Raw genomic sequence first — 21,039 nt, 5'->3', positions numbered from 1 at the left:
TGACTTCAGGAGGATTTAAGAATGAGTATGTGATTACTTCATAAGATCCAATTGTGCTTGATGATTTGAAAATAAACATCCAAATCTCCACAAGCATCATTTCTTCTTAACATGATGAAATTGCTCCTTATGTTTTGAGAATGATTATACTTCTAGTGCAAGAGGTAAACAGCAATTACAACTAATCTTTTACCACTACTACCATCACCCCGCATACCAACACAATGCAACTACCATTACTCGCCAATGCCATTACAACGCATGGCATTACAATGCATATGCATTTACCACACATGCTTTTACAACGAAATTTGTTGTAAATGCATGAATGGTAGAAGCATATGTGATTTATATGTAAGTATAAGGTATGTATAGGGTTTGGGTTTTGGAGTGTAAGGTTATATGTTTTGGGGTTCAGGGGTAATTTTAGGGTTAAGGCGTTTGGGGTGCTGGGGTATTTATAGGGTTCAGGGTGGGTTTAGGTTTTGGGGTGTCTGGGTATTTATAGGGTTCAGGGTGGGTTTAGATTTTGGGGTGCAGGGGTATTTTTTAGGGTTCAGGGTGGGTTGAGTTTTTGGGGTGCAGGGGTATTTTTAAGGTTTAGGTTTTGGGGTGCAGGTTTATTTTTAGTGGTCCGGGGTAGTTTTAGGGTTAAGGACATGTTTGGGTTTTGGGGTGCCCAGGGTATTTTTGGGGTTCAGGGTGGGTTTAGGTTCTGGGGTGCAGGGGTATTTTTAGGGTTTAGGGTCATTTTAGGTTTTGGGGTGCAGGTTTATTTTTAGTGGTTATGGGTAATCTTAGGGTTAAGGGTATGTTTGGGTCTTGGGGTGCTGGGGTATTTTTAGGGTTCAGGGTGGGTTTATTTTTTGGGGTGCTGGGGTATTTTTAAGTGGCATGGTGGGTTAGGGTTTTGGGGTGTAGGGGAATATTTAGGGTTCAGGGTGTGTTTGGGTTTAGAGGTGCTGGGGGGTTTTTAGGGTTCAGGGTGGCTTTAGGTTTGGGGTGTAGTAGAAAAATTAGGGATCAGGGTGTGTTTTGTTTTTGGGGTGCTCAGGGTAATTTTAGTGTACACCCGACCTCTGCACAACATCCCCTGATTAAATCACTTGACCTACCTGTGACTAAAAAACAAAATTGCAACGTCTGGCTTTCAAGTGTAAACATATCTTCTTCCCGCTAAAGCGCTCTGATGACGTCTTTTGAACAAGTTTGCCCTATATAAATCGGCACTTAAATATTTCTTTCAACACAAATGAAAATGCGTGCAGTATCACCTGCTTCTACAATAGCTACCGAAACCCCAAAAAAATAAAGGCTTCTAAAAATGGTGTGCACATGATACATCAGCATAGATGTTGTAGGAATAAGTTTGGAGCAAGTTGTCTTCGCCAATGCTTGATGGCCGCCAGGTTAATTATTGCACCGTCCATTTTCGTAGTCCGTTTTCTGTTTCCCTTTTTGCATCGGATTCTGAACGGAAGCGGAAGTGCAGTTCAAGTGTGGGCGAGGGAGCGAGAAAGAGTTGCTGTGCCTGCCAGTGTTCGTGTTTGGATTCGGTGCTACGTGCTCACTACAGAGGGGATAAAGCCTTCCATTTTTTGTTGGTATTTTTACTGAGGTTTGAAACAGGGGAGAGGCGGGTCTGAATTCCAGCCTCTCTTCAACCCTTTGGTATTTTGGGCAAGTGCGGGGCTTTGTTTGAAAGAAAGGCAGGAGCCCGCCATTTAATTGCAGCCATTGACGTAGTGTTTTATTTGGTGGGAGAGGTGGATTGTGGGTGTAATGTATTCATGAGGTCTGCCTCAACGGTGCGATTTTTAACAATGCCTTTTTTTAGGTCTCGACCTTGCTATCGCGTAAGCGATTGCAAAGCGAGACTCTAGAGAGCGGCTGGAAAGTGCTCCCCAAAAGCGTAACATCGCCTTCAGGCAGCCCGTAACAGTAAACGGAAGCCCTGCTTTCCTTTGTTGCTGCCGGCTTTCAGTGATCGCGCCGACTTTTTACCAGGCTTGCAGTTGACTGTGCGTTTACTAACATAAAGCATGACTCCTTTTCGTCTGGCTGCCAAAAATGAAAACTAATTTGTCGTATTTCAGCCGACGTTAATAAGAAGTGAGTCAGACTCGTCAGCCAGCTTGCCGGCGGGTGGTGGTACAAGACCTGAAGGTAGATAGCTTTTGTTGTTCTTAAGAGCAACTGTAGTGATAACATACTGCTGTTTCCTCTTTCTACTTCCGTAGTCTGTTAAGTCCTTTATCAAACCTTGGTATGGTGTGACTGCACCCTGTTTTCACGTTCGATGGCTTCTCCTTTACGAATCAACCAGTTATAAGATGTTCTGCATCTCTTTATACCACCTGACGTTTCTATTTAAGTTCCCCACAGTAACACGAATCATCGAAAACACTTTTAAAGTATATATTCACAGTCATGGTGGCTGAATACGGCAACATCTGAAGCGCCTTTAGGAGATGGTCAGCCAACAAGCACTGGTACTGCAAAAGCCTGTACGCAGAACACTCAGCACGCACTTTCCATATCCTCCGAGTGCCATGCAGTGAGACTGCTAGACTTCTCATGTGGACGAGAAACAATAAAAGTCCTTCTCTTGTTAAAAACCAATGTATCGATCCTACACATTGGATGTTCAGCCCAGTGGGACCTGGTACCCCCTCCCAGAAACCTTAAGCAGCACAGAGAAACTATAGCTACATGCACTCAGCACACAAAAAAACTGCAGAGTAGGGGTGTGTAGAGTAACATATAGGAGCACAGGAACCATGCCAGGTATTTAAGAAATCCCCATTTAATATTTTTTGTTCTAATCTAAATGTGAATCAGTGGCGACCCTGAACATCTGTTGTTTGTGAGTTAAAGTTGGGCACACCTTGTTCTAGTTGTTAATGAGTTCAGAATTCGAGACACAGAAAGGGGCTGGCGTGGTGCTAGCGAGCCTGACTCGGAGAAGGCATCCGTCAACCGCGTACTAGTCCCAGTCGGTAATAATTCTTAGGTTCTGTTTGAACTTTTCCTCACAAACAACTGGAAAATAGCAGGAAAAGAAACGACGGAATGCAGGCAAATTGAGGCTGTCTCCAGTGTTATCAGCCTCCAGCTGTTCGGATTAGATAAGAGCCCCCCTCCCTCTCCCGCCCCTCACGTAATCAGGACGGGCCCTTCAACCGAGCAATCACCAGCACTTGGCTGCAGCCCGCTGATGACAAACTCTCCCCTTTACTCCTGTAGCCAAGAAGGGACTTTTCAGACCACTCGATTTAAACATTCATTAGCCTGGCAGCAATGCCACCGTGGGGAGCGGCTTGCCCCCTGCTCTGAGGCCTGTGGAGAGGACGTGAGCTTAGGGCACGGATGCAATACAGATGGTTTTGAGTTCTCTAGCATAGCCCAGGAGGTCACTTGTCCAGCATGGCGCAGGACTAAAGCACGTGCAAGGTGATTGGCTGAGTGCACACCACTCTCGCGCCTGAGTGCAACGGCCCTCGAAAGGTGCCACCCAGGGGCAAACAAACACGTCACGCACGTTACCATTATTGATGGGGAATGAAGAAGACACGGACCGCATCAGAGCGAACGCCCATTTGTTTTTGATCTTTTAGGGTGGCGTGGGAGGAGGCTTGACTTTTCCTGACAACATGCATGCAACAGAAGATCTGTAAATGCGCAACAATTGCATCTCAAAAAGAATTGGCCCCATTGCTTATTTTACACTGAAATTACTGATAGCAGCATCTCGGGTGATTTTGAAATCTAATATATTATTTTATAATCTTTTTATTTGAATCTTCATATTGAACAATCTGGGATGAAATGGCCACTTTAAACAAAGCACCGAAACCACTAAGGAGACTGCATTTTGTTCTGATTCAGAGCTTTGGCGAAACAGATAATACAGGACTTTCGAGTTATCAACCCCTAGTGGGATGCACTACATCACCACTCAAATGTAATTCAGGCCTTATTTGTAAGGCCACACGCATTGCACTGTCGGCCATGTTTGCGGCATCATTTTGTACGTAATATAATTGTTCTCTGAGAACCACTCCACAATCTTTCATTAATACAGTTCAATTTAATAGAGGTAGCTCGGTTTCACTGCATACCGACGGGTGGCAGCTTTATTTATTTTCGTTCTTCTGTGCCCTTGTGGAATGGCCTCTGTTGAACTGCGCTCAGCTCCTATGTTTGTGTTTGTAAACTACTGTAGATAGGGATTTTGATCTCAGGAGGACTGTAGATATTATTTGCTCCGCAGAAGAGGTGCGCCACCTAGGCCTCTGGATTTAGTTTATTTTACCCAACGCTCGCCAAAGGCACTTCGTGCATAATGGCGAGGACGAAAGGAGGACTCCAGGGCCCGTGGTCTTATTATCATCCACTAAATCTTCGTTGCCTGTCTCCTGTTTACAAACACTCCATGATGCCTTGACACGAATGTTCCCTTGACTTCCAAGACGTCTATTGTGCATGAAATGTTGCAGAAAAGCAGAAATTACCATTTAAACAAGCATTTGCAATGCAATAGGTCTCGCATTTACGGGAGTTTGAGCTATTGGCGTTGTAAAATGACAATGTCTTTTATTTATGTTTTAAAAACAAAAGGTAAATACTTGGGGTGTGTGTGTGTGTGTATGTGTTTCTTGTGTCGTAATACCACTGCACTTCAAAGTTAAGAAAAGACCACACCTTTCACGGTGCTCATATTTAAAGGCCGTGGCCGGTGCACGTTAATCAACTACATGCGCGCTATGCAAGAGTCTGTGCGCGCTGGTGAAATGTACTGTGCGCGCATGTTACAGGGAACAACGGTCTTCACCTCTATCTTACTAACATTTCTACAACCATCCTGTGTTGTATCTCCGGGTGGAGAAAGGCCACAGGCTCCCTGTGCCTGAGTGAGCATTAAACCAGCCTGCTCAGCCAGTCCCGGCACTGCTGTCATGCTGGGTAATAGCATGAGAGTAGCTTTGGGATTGGGTGGGAAGTCTCGAAGTTGGACTGCGCTTCTGGAAGAAGCTGGACCCTGGCCGTGGCAGGTAAGTAATTTTTTTAATTTATTTTTTTAATACAAACTCCCCGCTGCCCCACCACTTTCTATTGAAAGCAGCCACTGGAGTAGAGGCTTCTACATAGAAAGTTCTGACACCAAATATTTTGATTTTAAATAGGTGAATCAATAGATTTGTGGATGCCGATTCATACTGTCCCTCAGCTGTTAGCATTCTCATTTACTTCATTCTTCCTTATGCTCCTATCACAAAGATTGGTAAATGTTTACGCAGGAGTGGAGTCATTCTTGCTTTCATTTACACCAACAGTTTTCACATAACAAGGTCTCTCACCTCCACAGTGTCCAGTTACCCATATACTCATGCTCGCTGCTCACATGCTCTCCTGTTTCAAACCCTCCCCCAGGCTGTTCATTCACTACCAGTTGTCTCCTCCTGCAGTCTACCCAAAGGATTCACGTCCATTTCTCCCAGGTGTACTAATCGGGGAACTGCAGCTGTCGATGTGAGGGAGAAGCAAGGCAGCCTGGACTACCATTTGGCATCGTGACCGCAATAAAAGGTAAGCTAGAAAAAAAATGAGGGTCTGTGAGTGGAGGAGTGAGCACTGTTGCTCCCACTTCCCACACTGGTGACATATTGACCCTCACATAATGGTATTCCTTGGCAACTAGGTGTCCATGGCATGATACCCACCCTTTGGAAAATTTTGGCCCAGACACACAAAGGGTAATTCTTGGCCATGTGTGAGCATGCATGATATGTTACCTACCTCTGGTAAAATGCTGGTTTGGGTATAATGGTAGGAATTCCTGTCATATTGTTGGCTTCCATGAAATGACGGTGCCTGTCTTTGGCATAATTCTGGGTCTGACTGAATAGTTGTCATTCTTGACATATTGTGCCCCTTTGTTGCATAGTGGTGCCCACACATGGCATAATGGCATTCCTGGAAATAAGGTGGTAATTCTTAGCTTATGATTGGAATAGTTTGCACAGTGATTCCCAACAATGGCAAAGATTTTAAGTTAAGAGATTGACAGGTATGCATTTGTCACTGATAAGACACCTTCTGCCAGGCCCTTTGGACAACCCTTCGTAGTTTGATAAATTCTGGCCAGGACTTGCATCCAAACCCTGTGGGCCCCCAAAATCCCGCTGCGCATGGCCTTTGGCAGTGTGAGGTTGGGTGCCCAACTTTGAGCGGGTAGCCAACTGCCTGCTGCACATTGCCTTTGTGCCGTAGGGGTTGGCCACAGGGCCTGGCCTATGGCCACACACACACTGCACCCAACACACTGTAGCTGCCAACCACCTAACAAGCACCCACCCCATGCTGTGCACAGCCGAACAGTCGTGTATCAGTGGGTTGACCCTGTACCAAACCCACACTGCACATGGCCTAATGTCTGCAAAGTGGCGATTAGTTATAGGGTCTTGCATTTTATTTTTTAATGTTTTATCGGTACCACAGTGGCTGCAGCGCTGGGTACCATAGTACCAGGCACTGATTGCGGGGTACCTGTGACCTAATAATAATAATCCTCCTCCGCCACCATTCAAACCTGTTATTATGAGGTCATGTACAGGCCCCCACAGTGAACGTATTACTCCACAAAGACACCAGACACAGCTCATTCTGATCTCCATTTTTAGGCTTTCTCAAAAAATGCAGTACAGATTTACACCAAATAACAAAAATCAGATTTTCTCTGTAAAGTTCTACCATTTTGCCAATTTTGGTGTAATTTCTATATAACTTTCCATGGTGAAGCCAAAGTAATACATTTTTTTATGAAACGGCACACAGGTTATTCAAGAAAAGAAAGAAATGCCTTTCCTATGGATACTCTGGCCTAACTTAACTACACAGTGGTGACTGTAATAAATATGATATTCACCAGTCAATATAGGGTTTCCTTTCCTATTTGATTTGCTCGTTTGTTATCTCATCTGTTGTGTGTGGGTGTGTTTAATTTATTTCCTAACATGCAACACTGTGGGCAATCCTTTAATTTGAGAATTAGTGAAACTCAACCACACATTCTCTGTTTATGCTTAAGAAGTTGAATTCCCAATGTTATGTGCCTATTTACAAAATTCTTTTTTACATAAGTAAATCATTTATAACTGCTTGTCAATTATTACTGGCAATTACAGCTATTCATCAGATTACCCTGCTACGGGACTTAATGAGGAGCTCAAACTAATACAAGCAAAAGTAAGAAAATCTCAAGCTAAGAATGATTTCTCAAAAGGTAGGTGAAACTCCTCTTTTGAAACCAAGTGAGTAGCAGCAACTTTATGGCCACATAACCTAAAACACCGAATTCTCCTGCACTTTGTACTCCTCACCTGCAGCACTTTGTACTCCTCACCTGTATATCTCAGAAATAAGTTTCTGTTCACCAAATGCTGTGCCTTAAAATAGAAATATTAAAAACACCTACTGAATTGTAGGCCAGCTGAAGTACGTGTGGAATTCAGTAGGCTATTTATCATTTGCAGGCAGCACTGTGTGCTTTGACAAACACTGTATGTTCTGTGCAAAAAGAAATTGGTTCTGGGGTACATTTTGGACATGACCAATGCGTATTTCTGGCACTAATGCATCAGTTTTTGATCACTGTTACACATGGTACTTATAAATGTCAATTAGCCAGCCAGAAACAAAAACTTTTACTTTTCAAAGCATGTATATATTATGGCATATATATTAATGGTTTCTGTTGTTATCTGCAGGATGATATGCAGCAGCTGGTGAAGGTTCTGTTGGACCCTATTCATTATGGAAATTATTGTGAGCTGGGAGAGCATTGGCAAAGGATCAACTGGAAAGTGTTGATTCATTTGGTAAGATATTCCAAATAACCCAATTACCCTTCTGGTAAGGAACATTCTGGTTAAAGCTGCAATTTTTTGTGTTTAAAAACAGTAACTAACATTAAACATTTGTTTTGACTGATAAAATCTTTAGGCCTAAGTGGTCCCCTAGCAGCTCACATTATTGCTGCAGTGTTCCTTTTTTGCTGTTTTGTATTGCCTATTTACTCCTTCAGTCAGTTCTCTCCAAATAAGCAGGCAATCCAGGCCTTAAACCAGAAATCTTTGTGATAGAACTGAGAGCACACAGTGCTTCCAGCCTTACTTCGTCCTTTCATCTGCATCCCTGGTCCAAACACTTGCTTGTCTGCATTCATGTACTAGCCGCAAGGGAATTTTAAACTTTTTTTTGCAGACGGGCATGCTGAAAGCTTAGTTCCGTGGACCTCCTGCCAATATCCTTCTTGAAGGCAACATACGTTGAACCCAAGGTAGTTTACTCCCTGTTTGCACAGGCTACATCTAGTGGCTTACAGATTCTGGTAACTGGGAAAACATTCTTGCTGCTTTTAACCTTTGTACATCTGTAATTTATCCTGAATGTTAGAGGGGCAGTGATTAAAGGCACAATACTGTCAACTATGTGGTCAATGTGTGGCAGAGATTAAAACGTTAAATGTCCCCCTCTCTTGAGGATAAAAAGCAGGTTTTACAATAATATTGAAACCCTGGGACTGATGTTCTGAATCTAATTTGCCCCTTCACTCTAACAGTTGAGAAAGGGATATTTTCTTTCTTCACCTTCCATCTGATCAATGGCCTAAGTTCAAATGTGAACCTGAAGCATCAGCAAAGCAGTGTTAAAACCTCTCATAAGGCAACCTTTATAGTGGAAGGGAATCCAGTGATTTATGAAGGCAGCTAATCTAAAAGAAAATCTAAAGTAACTTAATTGTAGAAAGTGTACTAATATAGTCTTTTGTTATCTTTTCAGAATGTTATGAAATCTTCGTGCAAGCTGGCTACCTCTCAACAACCAAACTACGAGAAGGGCTCTTGTCGTAAGGATCTGCAATTGCAAAAGAGGACAAAATAGTCTGAATCTGGCAACACACAATAGAGCTGCTTCTTTTGTTGACTTTTTAAAATTCTCTTTCCTTACTTTTAATGTTATCCTGAACAGTATACTATCTCTCTTTGAGGTCATGTACATGCTTTGGCGAAATAAAAACACACAGTGAGCAGTAATTTCAGATCCATTTGTTTGAACCAATTCTTTGTTCGGTGTATTGCCACAGGTCACCATATCAAAACTTAGAGTGACTTCGTTTAGCTCAAATGAAGACCTGTCACAATTAGTATGGGGAAAGGTCATACGTTGCAAGGCTGCTACTCAATGCAAATGGTATTCTTGCCAACACCAACGCTCCTCACAAATTCATTTGATATCATTGTCCTTGTTTAAAGAAGGATCCTGTTTTAAACACATACAGTTCTTTTTTAAAGGGACACCAGGTTTCACCCAAGTATTTCATTTCAAATTTGTTTTTAAATTAGACTTGAGTAATCCAGGATGAAGGAAAGGACATTTGGAAAGTCTGTAATTAAACATTTAGGAGTGATCTACAAGCATCGAGAACATTTTATTAAACCCTTCTGAAGTAATCCCCATTTGCAATAGCCAAGTGTGCCCATCCAGTGGATACTCTTGGATGTTACGAATTGTGATTACTTCTAAATAATTCCACTGAGTACTCTTGGTTGTTAGGCAGTGATGAGGGGATGTACTGTAGTGTTTTCCCTATACCCTTGTGTACATTAACTCCAATTTGAAATTGTCATAAAATCATACTACAGTAATGCATAATAATTCTGAAGATGTTAGCAAATCATCCAGTGGTTGTAAACAGTAACCATGAGGTTGTCCTGAAATCATCCGGTAGTATTTCAAACTCATCCTGCACTTGTCAGTTAGTATTCCTTGAGAAGTACAAGATCATCGCGCATTGTTAATTGAAGTAATCAGGACACCATCCTGGAGTAATTCACACTCATCCTGCAGTTGTCAATTAGTATTCTTGGAGTTGTAAAGGATCATCACGCATTTTTAATTACAGTAATCAGGACACCATCCTGGAGTAATTCACACTCATCCTGCAGTTGTCAATTAGTATTCTTGGAGTTGTAAAGGATCATCACGCATTTTTAATTAAAGTAATCAGGACACCATCCTGGTGTAATTCACACTCATCCTGCAGTTGTCAATTAGTGTTCTTGGAGTTGTAAAGGATCATCACGCATTTTTAATTGAACTAATCAGGACACCATCCTGGAGTAGTTTTTGTGATTACAGTAAGAGTCATCTCATTTAAATATTTTGCCCTGTGGGCAGACTTCAGGATGGCTTGGGATGACTTCCCCAGCTAATTACAGGAATAGCCTGGCTGAAGTCATCGGATGACGCTAGAATGAGTCCAGGATGATCTTCCTTTTTGACTTGGGTGCCTTGCTCGTGCTCTGGATAGCCCCCAAGAAGGGGCTCGCTGGTCATCAGCTAGAGGACGTGGCGTCCAGGGCCCCGGTGCGCATGGACAATGGAAGATGAGTAGCCTGCATTGCTACAGGCCAGCTTCCTGCTCCTTCCAGAAACCAATTACATCTGTCCTATAGTGTTGAATTTGCAGCACAGAATGCGTCTAAGATGCTGACCAGGGACTAAGGACTCATTCCGGATTCATACTGGAACCTCTCAAACCCAGCCGCCAAGAACGAACCAGCTGACATTACCTGACAGCATGGTGAGGAGAAGTGGGACCATTCCTCATGCTATAGCGCATCTCCACTACCTCACAGCTCTCAGTGGTATCCTGCTGGGTGGGGCCGCGGCTTTCCCTTCTCCTGGCGGCTCTCTGTGGTTGGGTGGCAACATGTTGGGGCCGTGGTCAGGCTCCACGTGGCTACCACAGCAGCACGATTGCCCCACACAGGAAAGGGACAAGCAGTCCCTGCATTGGAGACCTCTTCTGGTCTCAGGTGGGTGCTGGTGCAGCACGGAGCAAAGTCTCCTCTTTAAACAGGACCCCGTCTACCTCGGCCGTATGGCCTTAGCCGAGGTAGACGGGGACAGGCTGCATGGCTCCACTCACTAAGACCCACCCACCAGACAGGCACTCGTTCCTCTGCAGAACAGGTGCTGTCTCTGCCAGGACAGCAGCAGTGACTTCTGGATCGGAGACCTCGCGCTCCAGGGGAGGGGTGGGGCTACCACCAGACTTCTCCTTAGCGTTGCCCCAGCAACATGGGGCTAATCCATGCTGAGTAGGGCGCGCTCAAGAGGCATGATCCTGCCTGTAAATGACTGCGCATTACTTTAAAACAAGCATTTTCAATGCAATACGACTCGCATTTACGTGAGACGTATTGCATTAGAAAAGGGGGTGCGGGTGTTTAAAAAGGCACAAACGGGAGTGGGGGGTGAGGAGGGTCATGAAGTCACAAACTGCGGGAGGGTGCGGGGGGACACAGGGCAGAAAATAGTGTTGGAGTGAAGGAGCCAATAGCCAGGGAAGGATACAAATGACAACATGGCCGTCAGGAGGAGGGACTAACAAGCCTAAAATCAATCAGAAGGCAGCATTTAGGATGTAAGCCAATCAAAAAGATGGGCGGAGAGTAGGTGGAGCTTCCAGAAAGCTTCTATGCTATAGTATATACTGCATCCTCGCAAAGCGAGCAACGCATGCGCTGCAACACTAGGCAAGACATAAAAATAAGAGCCAGAACACAACTGCTGATCGCGATGTCAGCACAACGGGTGTCCTCCAACTGCAGCAGGGCACACGTACAGGGTCGAACTTGGCTACACTGGTCAAGCGGCTCGAGCACTGCGCAACCTCTTTACAGATATGCGATTGCCGCGCAGCACCTGGAGCAAAAGGGAGACACTCGCCTGTCGCCAGTGTTGTGTTGGTGGTGAGGGCTCTGGGTGTCAGTGCTTAATTTGAGTCGGTACTTTCCGGTGCTGAGCACCGGCACTTAATTGGTGTCCGGTGCTCGGCACTGGCACCTAATTGTCAACATCACACTTAGGGTAGTCTATCACAAGGTGGCGCTGCTCATGGAATTTACAGATGAGCAGTATAACATTTGTTTAGGGAAACAATATACATTAAAACATTGCTCATACCTGCCTCCCCAGCCATTTCCTCAGCTTTGGGGACCTGGAATAATCGGAACTGTAGCATTTACATGCAAGAGAGATGGTTAGTAGTTGTTTTGGCAGCAGTGACAAGGGCGATGGGTGGTGCAAGCTGCAGTGGCCTCCTGGTCAGAGCCCTGGCACTTAATATTTTACAAATTAAGCACAGCTCTAGGTATGCCTGATTTCGATGCTGAATGGCAGGTTGCCAGCGAGAAGTTATTGTTAGGCCTGGAAATGAAGCACGACTTCGAGTGGAAGTGAAGTGAAAGTGTGCTTCGGTTGAGGTCTCTGCCGTGAGGCAGCGCTCGGCAATAGCCACTTTTATTTAACCAGCCCCACGTGACCCGGGGAAAACCATATAGTCATCAGCCCACAGGGGCATAATATTGAAAAATCTCCTTCCTCACAAGGGCACAATGAGTCAAACCAGACGCTCCAGTTGCGTCACTGGAGCGACACTACAAACAGCTTTGAGAAGCCATAAACTGGAGCTAGATGACTGCCATTTGGCACTGGAAAATACAGCGTTCCCCCGTTAACTGAAAATGAATGATGTGCAGGTACGTTGGGAGATGTGCAGCGGCACAGTGAGAGACAGGAAGACAAAGGTGAAGGGGAATGAGAGTGGTATGGGAATGAAGCTATGCACGCTGGAATTTTGGGAGGAGAAACAAGCTAGAGGATAAAATTCTAACAAAAACGAATGAAGGTTTCTTGCCAACTGTCATGTGCAAAAAAGGCCAGACGAGCCCCTCCTTGCCCCCACAGAAGCTTGTTTGCATCCTCACCTCTAGAGTTAACAAATCTTGATACTGTATGCTAGAAGACACAATAATGAATACATAAATAAAATGCTTATTTGTATGTTCACATCAAAATCACACATCGTGGAGACCTTGCCAGAGAGGTTCCCTACCTGCGACCAGTCTCCCTGCCTCCCGCTACTTCTCGCAGGTTCCCGCTGCCTCCCGCAGCCGCATTATCGTTCAGTGTGGCCGCCTAGTGGAGGGGAGGGGACTTCAATTCCCAGCCATCCCCGCACCGGGACCCGGAAGCCGGAAGCGGGCGGTGACTTCTTCGCGCCTGGCAGCGCCAAAACGGCAGACTCGGCCCCCGCGTCGCGGGACGTGCGGGGGCGTCACCGGGCTAAGCCCGGGCAAAGGGCGGGCCGTCTGTGGCCGTCGGGGGCCGGTGGAGGCCGGGCTGGGCAACCTCCCTAACAAACTGCCTTGTAAATCCTGGGAATGGCCATGATTGGCCAGAACATATTAAGGTACTTTACTTGTGATATTTAAAGCCGTTGCTATTACTAGTGGACTGTTATAGTCTTATTTAGATACCTTGTGTTACATTTGACTGTCCAGGATTTTTCAGTGATATCGCTACTTTATCCGATTAATCGTAGCTAATACACCATTGTTAAAAGAAAATGAGTAAATTGGGCAATATATCAAAGCTTGCCGTGCCCCGCCCAAACACTAGATTACATGCAGCATTACCTCAGCCTTTACCAACGCTTCCGGCCATTGATAAAATGTTACAACAGACAATTGGAGTTGTGGCCAATGCAATCGAAAATACTGAAAGGAGATTATCACTTACTCCGACAGTATGTCTACAAGATTATGGAGGGGATTGCTCAGTAATTACCATTGATCCTATGGTCTCTGATTCCTACCTTGTACCCACTTATGCTGAGCTGCCTTGCTCACAGATGCCTTCTGAAACTTTAAGAGATGAGGAACTGGGGCAGGCTCTAGTGGAGTTTCCTAGTAATGTTGAAGACCCACACATTACCCTGTCTCCTTCCTCCCCTGCACTAATTGCGAAACCTGGGAAGGCGGGACCTAAAACGAGAAAAAATAATCTCCCCCAAAAAACTAGAAAACTGGGCAAAAAAAAGTTGGCCAACCATAATTTGGTGACCCCATCTGATAGCACTTTGCATCCCCAACTAGGGGTGCCGTGTTGGGTCACCAATATGGTGGCTGATCTCCAGGCATGCTTGGAACAGACCATTGTTACCCATATCAAACCTTTAGTCTCGAAATTGGATAGAATTTTCTCCATTTTAAATACTAAGGTTGTGGGAACAAGGAAGTCAATAATTCCCCATGATAAGTTAGCATCCTCTGCATCTGGTAGTTCGGGAGTAGTTACAGTTGATATCCCAGTGGCACAGAACACAAACTTAGGGATTACAACAACTATCCCTAACCCTATAAGCTCTGTGCCACTACCCCCTCCTACTTCAAATGTATCGGTTCATACCTCCCAGTCTACAAGGGTTCCAGTTGGTAATTCTAGACTACATTCTAAGGAGGGTGAAATCATGCAAAAAACTGGTACACTATTGCCAACGAGATCTACCCAGTCTAGGGCAGTTTCTAGCCAGCTGCCTTCAATAAACCTGCCTCCAGAAGCCCAACCTTATGTGGTAGTTTTAGTAGGTGTCCCGGCTCTTAGAGAGGGGAAAAAAGAATATGAGACTGATCTCAAAAACAAATGTATCCAGTGGTTGAGCATAAATCGACCTCTCCCTCCTAACATTTCAGGTGAAATTCTGGCGGTGAGAAGAATAGATTGGATCGGAAGGGGTCCCAAAACAGTGGCAGGAGATGTCATAACAATAAATTTTAGGGACCCTTCCGCAGTGGATCATATCTGTAAAACCCCTCTTTGGCGGAATTCTCAGATATTTCCACTGAATCTGTCTTATTTTTATCCTACTCCCAATTATAATTTGAATTGTATCCAGAGGCCCCAATATGATAGGAACCACCATCTGCCACGTACTGGGATTCGACACTGGATGCCACCTGTGGAGTGCCCTTTAGACCCTATCCCGCCTTTTCAGTCGTATGCCCATTGGAATAGGTTTAGTGTCCTGGAGGAGGTTGACTGACTGATTCAGACTGAAATTCCCATCCCAGAATTGAGTAACAGTGAACGCACGGATGGTTCTGGATTAGCGGAGAATATTTTGTCCCTAACCACTGGCGATGATACTCGCCCTACTGACATTAGGAGGGTGGATAAGAGAGTTGAAGGTATCCGAGACCAGGGCCCCCTAAAAGAACAGGGGCTTGAGCAAGGCTCTAAAAAAGCGATGGAAGGGTGTATAAAGATTCTGTCATGGAATATAGCGGGACTAAAAAATAAATTACTTGTAACGGAGTGGTTCGCTTTTATGACAAAGTATGATATTTGTATGATGCAAGAGACTTGGGCCCTGGAAGGGAGTGTATGTCTCGGTTTTGCGACCTTCGATACTCCCGCAGTTTTTAGGGGCAAGGGTCGCCCTTCGGGTGGGTTATCCATCTGGGTAGAAACACACTTAGGTATACGGGTTATTCAGCTCAATACAAATTCCCCAGATATTCAATGTGTTATATTAACCTTACCTGATAAATCACAAGTGGCCATCATAAATATCTATTCTAGGCCTACTATGAATGGAAACGAATCAAGCACTATTATTGCACTTGACCTTTTCATTCAGTCACTTGATCCCTCAATACCGAAAATTGTGGGCGGCGATTTTAACTGCCAGTTTGAACCTTTGAGCAATCCTGAGCAGGGCAATCAAGATGAAGTTGACTCGCTTTGGTGCATTCCGGCCCCCTCGATTACCCCAGTAAGGGTTTGGACCAAGCTGGTATTGCAAATTAAATTCTTCACACTTGCAACGTCCTTATGGGCGTGCAATGGAAGGTTTGATAATGCTAACTCTGGTCTACCCACATATAACAGGTTTAATAGTACTTCCATTATAGATTATATTCTATTAGAAACTAAGCACTGGGATAAGCTCAAAGATTTTAGGGTTGTATTAAGACATGACAGTGACCATAATGCTTTGGTCCTGACGCTTAAGCCTGGTGCATTTGGCTTAACCAACCCAGAATCAAGCGCAAACTTGGCTGCACCACCTTTCATTATATCCAATAATAGGAGAAGGGTTAAATGGCCAACATGTGTGGAATCACCGACTCGTCTTGCAGAAATTTATCAGATTGCTATTCCGCTCATAAGTGAAATGGGGGGTCCTATCTCCTTTGGGCAGGCTATAGAGACACACAGGAAGCTGACTACGAGCCTAGGGGAAATATTCTACCCAGTTACCGGGACTAGGCAGTCAAGGGCCAGAACACATCCCTGGTATGACCATGCTTGTAAAATTGCAAAGAGAGATTTGCTTGCAGCAATTAAATCTAAAGACACTCTTAAAATCAGAGCATCTAGAACGCTGCACAAGAAGGAATTGACCAGGGCCAAGAGAGAGTGGGAGGAATCCAGATGGAATGATCTGAGACAAGCACTCCTCTCTAAGGACTCTAAGACCTTTTGGGCTATTGCCACCTCAACATTGAGTGGGGAGCGAGAGGAAGGGGTCCCAAATATTGCTCCCCTAGTGTGGGAGGAGCATTTCAAAGAACTTTATACAAGTCCTGAGTTGAGGGTTTTTGTGTGCCAGGAACAGGTGAACACACCATCTCATGGGACTTCTGTGTCCCTAGACTCCCCCCTCGAATATAGTAAGCCGGGACTTTTAGGGACTCGGATAGGGATAAGCTTACAGGACCCTCAGGATAGATTTGAGATTAATTACCCAGACTTAATTTCTTTTAAGGAAGTAGAATCTGCAATTGAGGGACTGCCCCTAAATAAAGCACCAGGACTTGATAAACTCCCGGGGGACCTTTTCCGTTCTCAACCCAAAATCTGGGCTCCATACCTGGTTGTTCTGTTCAATGCCGTTCTGCAAGGCTCTGCATTGCCGGACACTTGGCTTGGAGCCGAGATTGTACCGATCTTTAAGAAGGGCTGCCCATTAGCCCCATCCAATTATAGACCCATCAGTTTATTGGATACTACTCAAAAACTGTTGGGCCAAATTCTATTGAACAGATTGTTAGACTGGATGGAGGTGAACAAAATATTGACTCCCTTACAAGCCGGTTTTAGAATGGGTGTTTCTACCTTGGACCAGATCTTTCGGCACCAGGTCCTGTACTGGAAAACTGCAAGAGTGGAGGGTGGGAGCCTCTACCTTGTTTTTGTGGACCTGCGGGCCGCATTTGATCTGGTTCCCAGGGAGAAACTATGGATGCTGTTGAAGGAACTTGGTCTCCCAACTTATTTACTTGATGTGTTGATTTGTCTTCATACAGGGAACTTTGCACAGGTGAGGTGTGGGAAGAATGGGGAACTATCAGCTCGCTTCCCTGTAACTAGGGGGGTACGCCAGGGCTGTGTACTGGCCCCTACATTGTTCAGCCTATATGTTAATGGACTGATTGATGAATTAAATAGTCTCAGGGATAATGATGCCCCGCGATTGGCCTCTGGTCGGGTGCCCGCTCTGATGTTCGCGGACGACACACTGTTGTTGTCGCGTACATCATCGGGCATCCAGCGGGTCCTGGATGGGTTTATGATCTTTTGTGCCTCGCGGGGATTGGAGATCAACCTGGGGAAAACTAAGTTCATGATCTTCAATCCCCGAGGCACACACGCCCGAACCCCGTACTGGGTGGTGTTCCCCTAGAACGAGTTAAGACCTTTATATATTTGGGGGTCACGCTGACTGAGCACTTTGTATGGGATGCTCAAGTAGCAAAACCTTCCCTGAGGCTATCTCAGATAACGGGGGGTGTCGGTAGATTCCATAGAACTTCTACATTTAAACCTGTCACTCCTGTATTAGAGATCTATAAAACACAGGTGAGGTCAGCAGCCTTGTATGCTGCGGAACTTTGGGGCCATACAAATACATCCAATCTACGGAAGGTAGAACAAGCCTTTATGCGTGGTCTGGTTGGCCTCCCCCAGAGCACACCTCTTATACCACTGCGGCTGGACATGGATCTGGAACCCGTTAATGAATTGGCAGCAGCACGACCATTACGTTATTGGAGAAGGCTTTGGTCTGTCCCTGAGCTTGCATTTTTTAGAGCAGAATTTATTGCAATCTGGGGGCAGTTAAAGCACAAGAGAATACCTTGGCTACTCCATATAAAGACTTCTCTCTATTAAGTCGGTCTGCCCCAACTCTGGGATTCTCCGGAAATTAGTTGTGTGAGGACCCAAAGGTCTGAAATATTGGCAGCTGTTAGATCTTATAACCTCAAAATACTATGCTGTTCAACTTCCCTGGGCAGGCTGACCTCTGAGTTCTTAATGGTGAAAACTGAATCTAAGCTGGAGGTATTCTTGGAGGCGCTTACATCTAGATGGGAAAAATTGATGGAGGGCAATTGTCCAGCTTGCAAAATTTGTAATGAAGATATTGTGCATATTTTGTTCTTTTGTCCAGCATATAGTGTGACTCGAAAATGCTGGCTTATTCCTTTGTGCAAAAATTTGGGCCTCAGACAATGTGTACAAGCCTGCAGAGTCTTAACCTATGACACTGATCTTCTTATTGTTTATGCAGTTTCCCGCTTTTTATATGGTATGTGGCGGAGAAGGATGAGTTTTATTAATTCAAAGTAATGGCTTTTTGAGCTTTTATCTCTTTCCCTTATCAAATATTCATGATAACTCATTGTTTAATAATTCTTTTAAAAAAAAAAAACTATCTTTGTATTTATGATCTTATTCTTGTACCTGTATATATTTTATTGTACTTTTATGGTCTTGTCACCGAAATAAAGTTATCCAACAAACACAGTTTCAAAATTTGCAAAATTTAAGAAATTGTATATTCTAACCTTCACCAACAGCGGAAATTATTAGAAGATCTTTGAATACATCAAAAACAATAAAACAGGTGGAATCATTAAACAAAGCTTCAGCTCCAAGTAGGATGCTCAGGTATGTCGCATCTGAAAATAAACCACAGAAGCAGAGATTTAACACATTTTTTAAAGAAGGTATGTAAAAAGACAAATAAGAAGGTGGACAACGTGTATGCCACCTTTAAATTGCATTTTTAATATTAGTCCTAAAATGGGCTGCCGCGTGAACCCAAAAAATGAACTAAAATTTGTTTTATTATTCTGATTGCCAGTGGACGCTTTCAATGTAACTGTTTAATGAATACACTGCTCTCTTAAAAATACATCACAATCCCCATGCTGAATACACAATTTTCGAACAGTAAACAACATTCTGACTACTACAGGAAAATGTATTTATTTATTAATTTTGAGTATGCAAATGCAAATTGTATTTATTGAAAACAGCTGTGATCACAGGAAAATCAGGCAAAAGACTCCTGAACCCTGGCATTTCCTTAGGAGAAGAACTCCATGATGGAAGAGTGACACACATTTTTATACTCAACTTTAGAAGTTTGCAGTGGAAGATCAATTGATTTGACTTTTCAATAGTCACTATGAAACATGGAAACTCAAAGACAATAGGCTTCAAAAGTATCTACATAGATACAAAGCTTCTAAAAAATATCTATTTTTGTGAAGTGATATCAAATTTAGGGCCAGATGTATCAAGCTATTTTGCGTTCACAAACCTTATAGATCGCAAAATGGCCTGATCCAATGTATGAAAGTCATCACCATCGCAAAAATGGTATTCGCAAAGATGCGAATTTCAAATTATGGGAATCAACAAATCTGCGAATTGATATTTGCAAGTTTGCAATTTGAGATTCTCAAATTGCGAATTTGTAAAATTTTAAGCTTGCAAATTGCGAATTTGCAAACCAATGTATGAAACATTTGCAAGTTGCGAATGAGCCAAAATTTTACATTTTGCACTTTCAATTTACCACCAACTCAAGCCAGGTTGTAACCAGGTGCAAACTATTTAAACAGGCCCAGAGTGCCTCAGTTTCTTTCAAATGGCAGCGCTGTATGTCATAGCAAGGAGGATGCAGATTCAAGCAGCAGCACAGAGAAGGAGGAGGAGACAGGAACAGTTTGCAGAGTTCGCATAACCCTGTTTGAGAAGACAGAGGAAGAAATCCATGACAAATATAGACTAGACTCAGCAATAATGCTAGACCTGATAGCTGACCTACAGCCAATACTGGAGCATTAGGCCTGCAGGACAGAAGCCATCCCCACACATGTGCAGGTCCTATGTTCACTGCACCTACTAGCATCAGAGAGCTATCAGGGGGTGATAGCTGCAGCAGGAGCGGTATCCCAAAGTTACGTTTCACGCATCTTGAATGCTTTCTTAGATGCAATGGTACAGAGGAAACACCATTACATCAGATTCCCCACTACACAACAGGTATTGCAGCAGACAAAATTGGATTTCTACCAGGTAGCACAATTCCCACATGTAATTGGGTGCCATGATGGGACACATGTAGCCATCTTCCCCATTTCAGATAATTAGTATATGTTTCGGAACAGGAAATCCTTTAATTCACTCAACATCCAGGTCATATGTAATGCCTCACACAAAATAACTGACACAGTGGCCAAATATCCTGGCAGTACGCACGATTCTTTCATATTCAGACACTGCAATTTACACATGGCTCACTGGGGGTGAATTTGGCGAAGGATACCTACTAGGTAAATGCATGTTACTCACTCTGATTGGCTCATTAGATCTGTAGAAATAGGACAGTGATTAAGCATATTCCTTTCATCCTGTAGGTGACAGTGCATATGCTGTGTGCTCCTTCATACTCACACCATACCTCAAACCTTCTCCTCAGAGTGAAAGGAAATGCAATGCTGCACACAAGTCTACGCATAATGTCATAGAGCGGACATTCGGACTAATGAAGAGTAGTCCGCTGTCTACACAAAAGTGGAGGAGCACTGCAGTATAGGCCAGAGATCTGTTGCAAAATTGTGGACACTTGTGCCATGCTGCACAACCTAGCAACAACCAATGGCATACCATTGGACCTCACAGATTTGGTGTCTGATAAAGAGGAGGCCCAGATCTCAGTACTGGGGTGAATGTATGACATTGTTCTGCATTCTGTCCATCATTGTTATTTTTGCATTTGTCACCCCGAGTGGGAAGGGTATGCTCAGACGTGAGTCCCTTGCTCTC

The 21,039-nt window shown here is 44.1% G+C and overlaps 1 protein-coding gene and 1 long non-coding RNA gene across 6 annotated transcripts in view; one reads left to right on the top strand and one right to left on the bottom strand.

The window, feature by feature from the left end:
• The window catches only part of LOC146860813 (sperm-specific sodium:proton exchanger-like), a 4,738,575-nt gene that overhangs the window by 4,551,287 nt on the left and 166,249 nt on the right, over positions 1-21,039 (bottom strand). The window contains exon 2 of the mRNA XM_085646173.1: positions 18,768-18,881. Coding sequence (XP_085502299.1) covers positions 18,768-18,881 — 114 coding nt within the window. The remainder of the gene's footprint in view (positions 1-18,767; positions 18,882-21,039) is intronic.
• On the top strand, positions 1,002-9,105 carry LOC146860814 (uncharacterized). 5 transcript variants are annotated; one of them, XR_014978870.1, is made up of 6 exons: positions 1,002-1,600; positions 2,097-2,166; positions 5,469-5,589; positions 7,188-7,285; positions 7,770-7,880; positions 8,845-9,105. It is a non-coding gene; the product is annotated as an uncharacterized LOC146860814 (long non-coding RNA). The 5 variants fall into 5 exon arrangements; XR_014978868.1 differs by lacking the exon at positions 2,097-2,166 and having other exon boundaries at positions 1,005-1,604; positions 5,434-5,589; XR_014978869.1 differs by lacking the exon at positions 2,097-2,166 and having other exon boundaries at positions 1,007-1,604.

Source organism: Triturus cristatus, chromosome 3_1, assembly GCF_964204655.1.
Source record: "Triturus cristatus chromosome 3_1, aTriCri1.1, whole genome shotgun sequence".
Lineage (NCBI taxonomy): Eukaryota > Metazoa > Chordata > Amphibia > Caudata > Salamandridae > Triturus > Triturus cristatus.
Note: the sequence above shows the minus strand (reverse complement) of the source record. Positions and strands in the feature narration are given on the sequence as shown.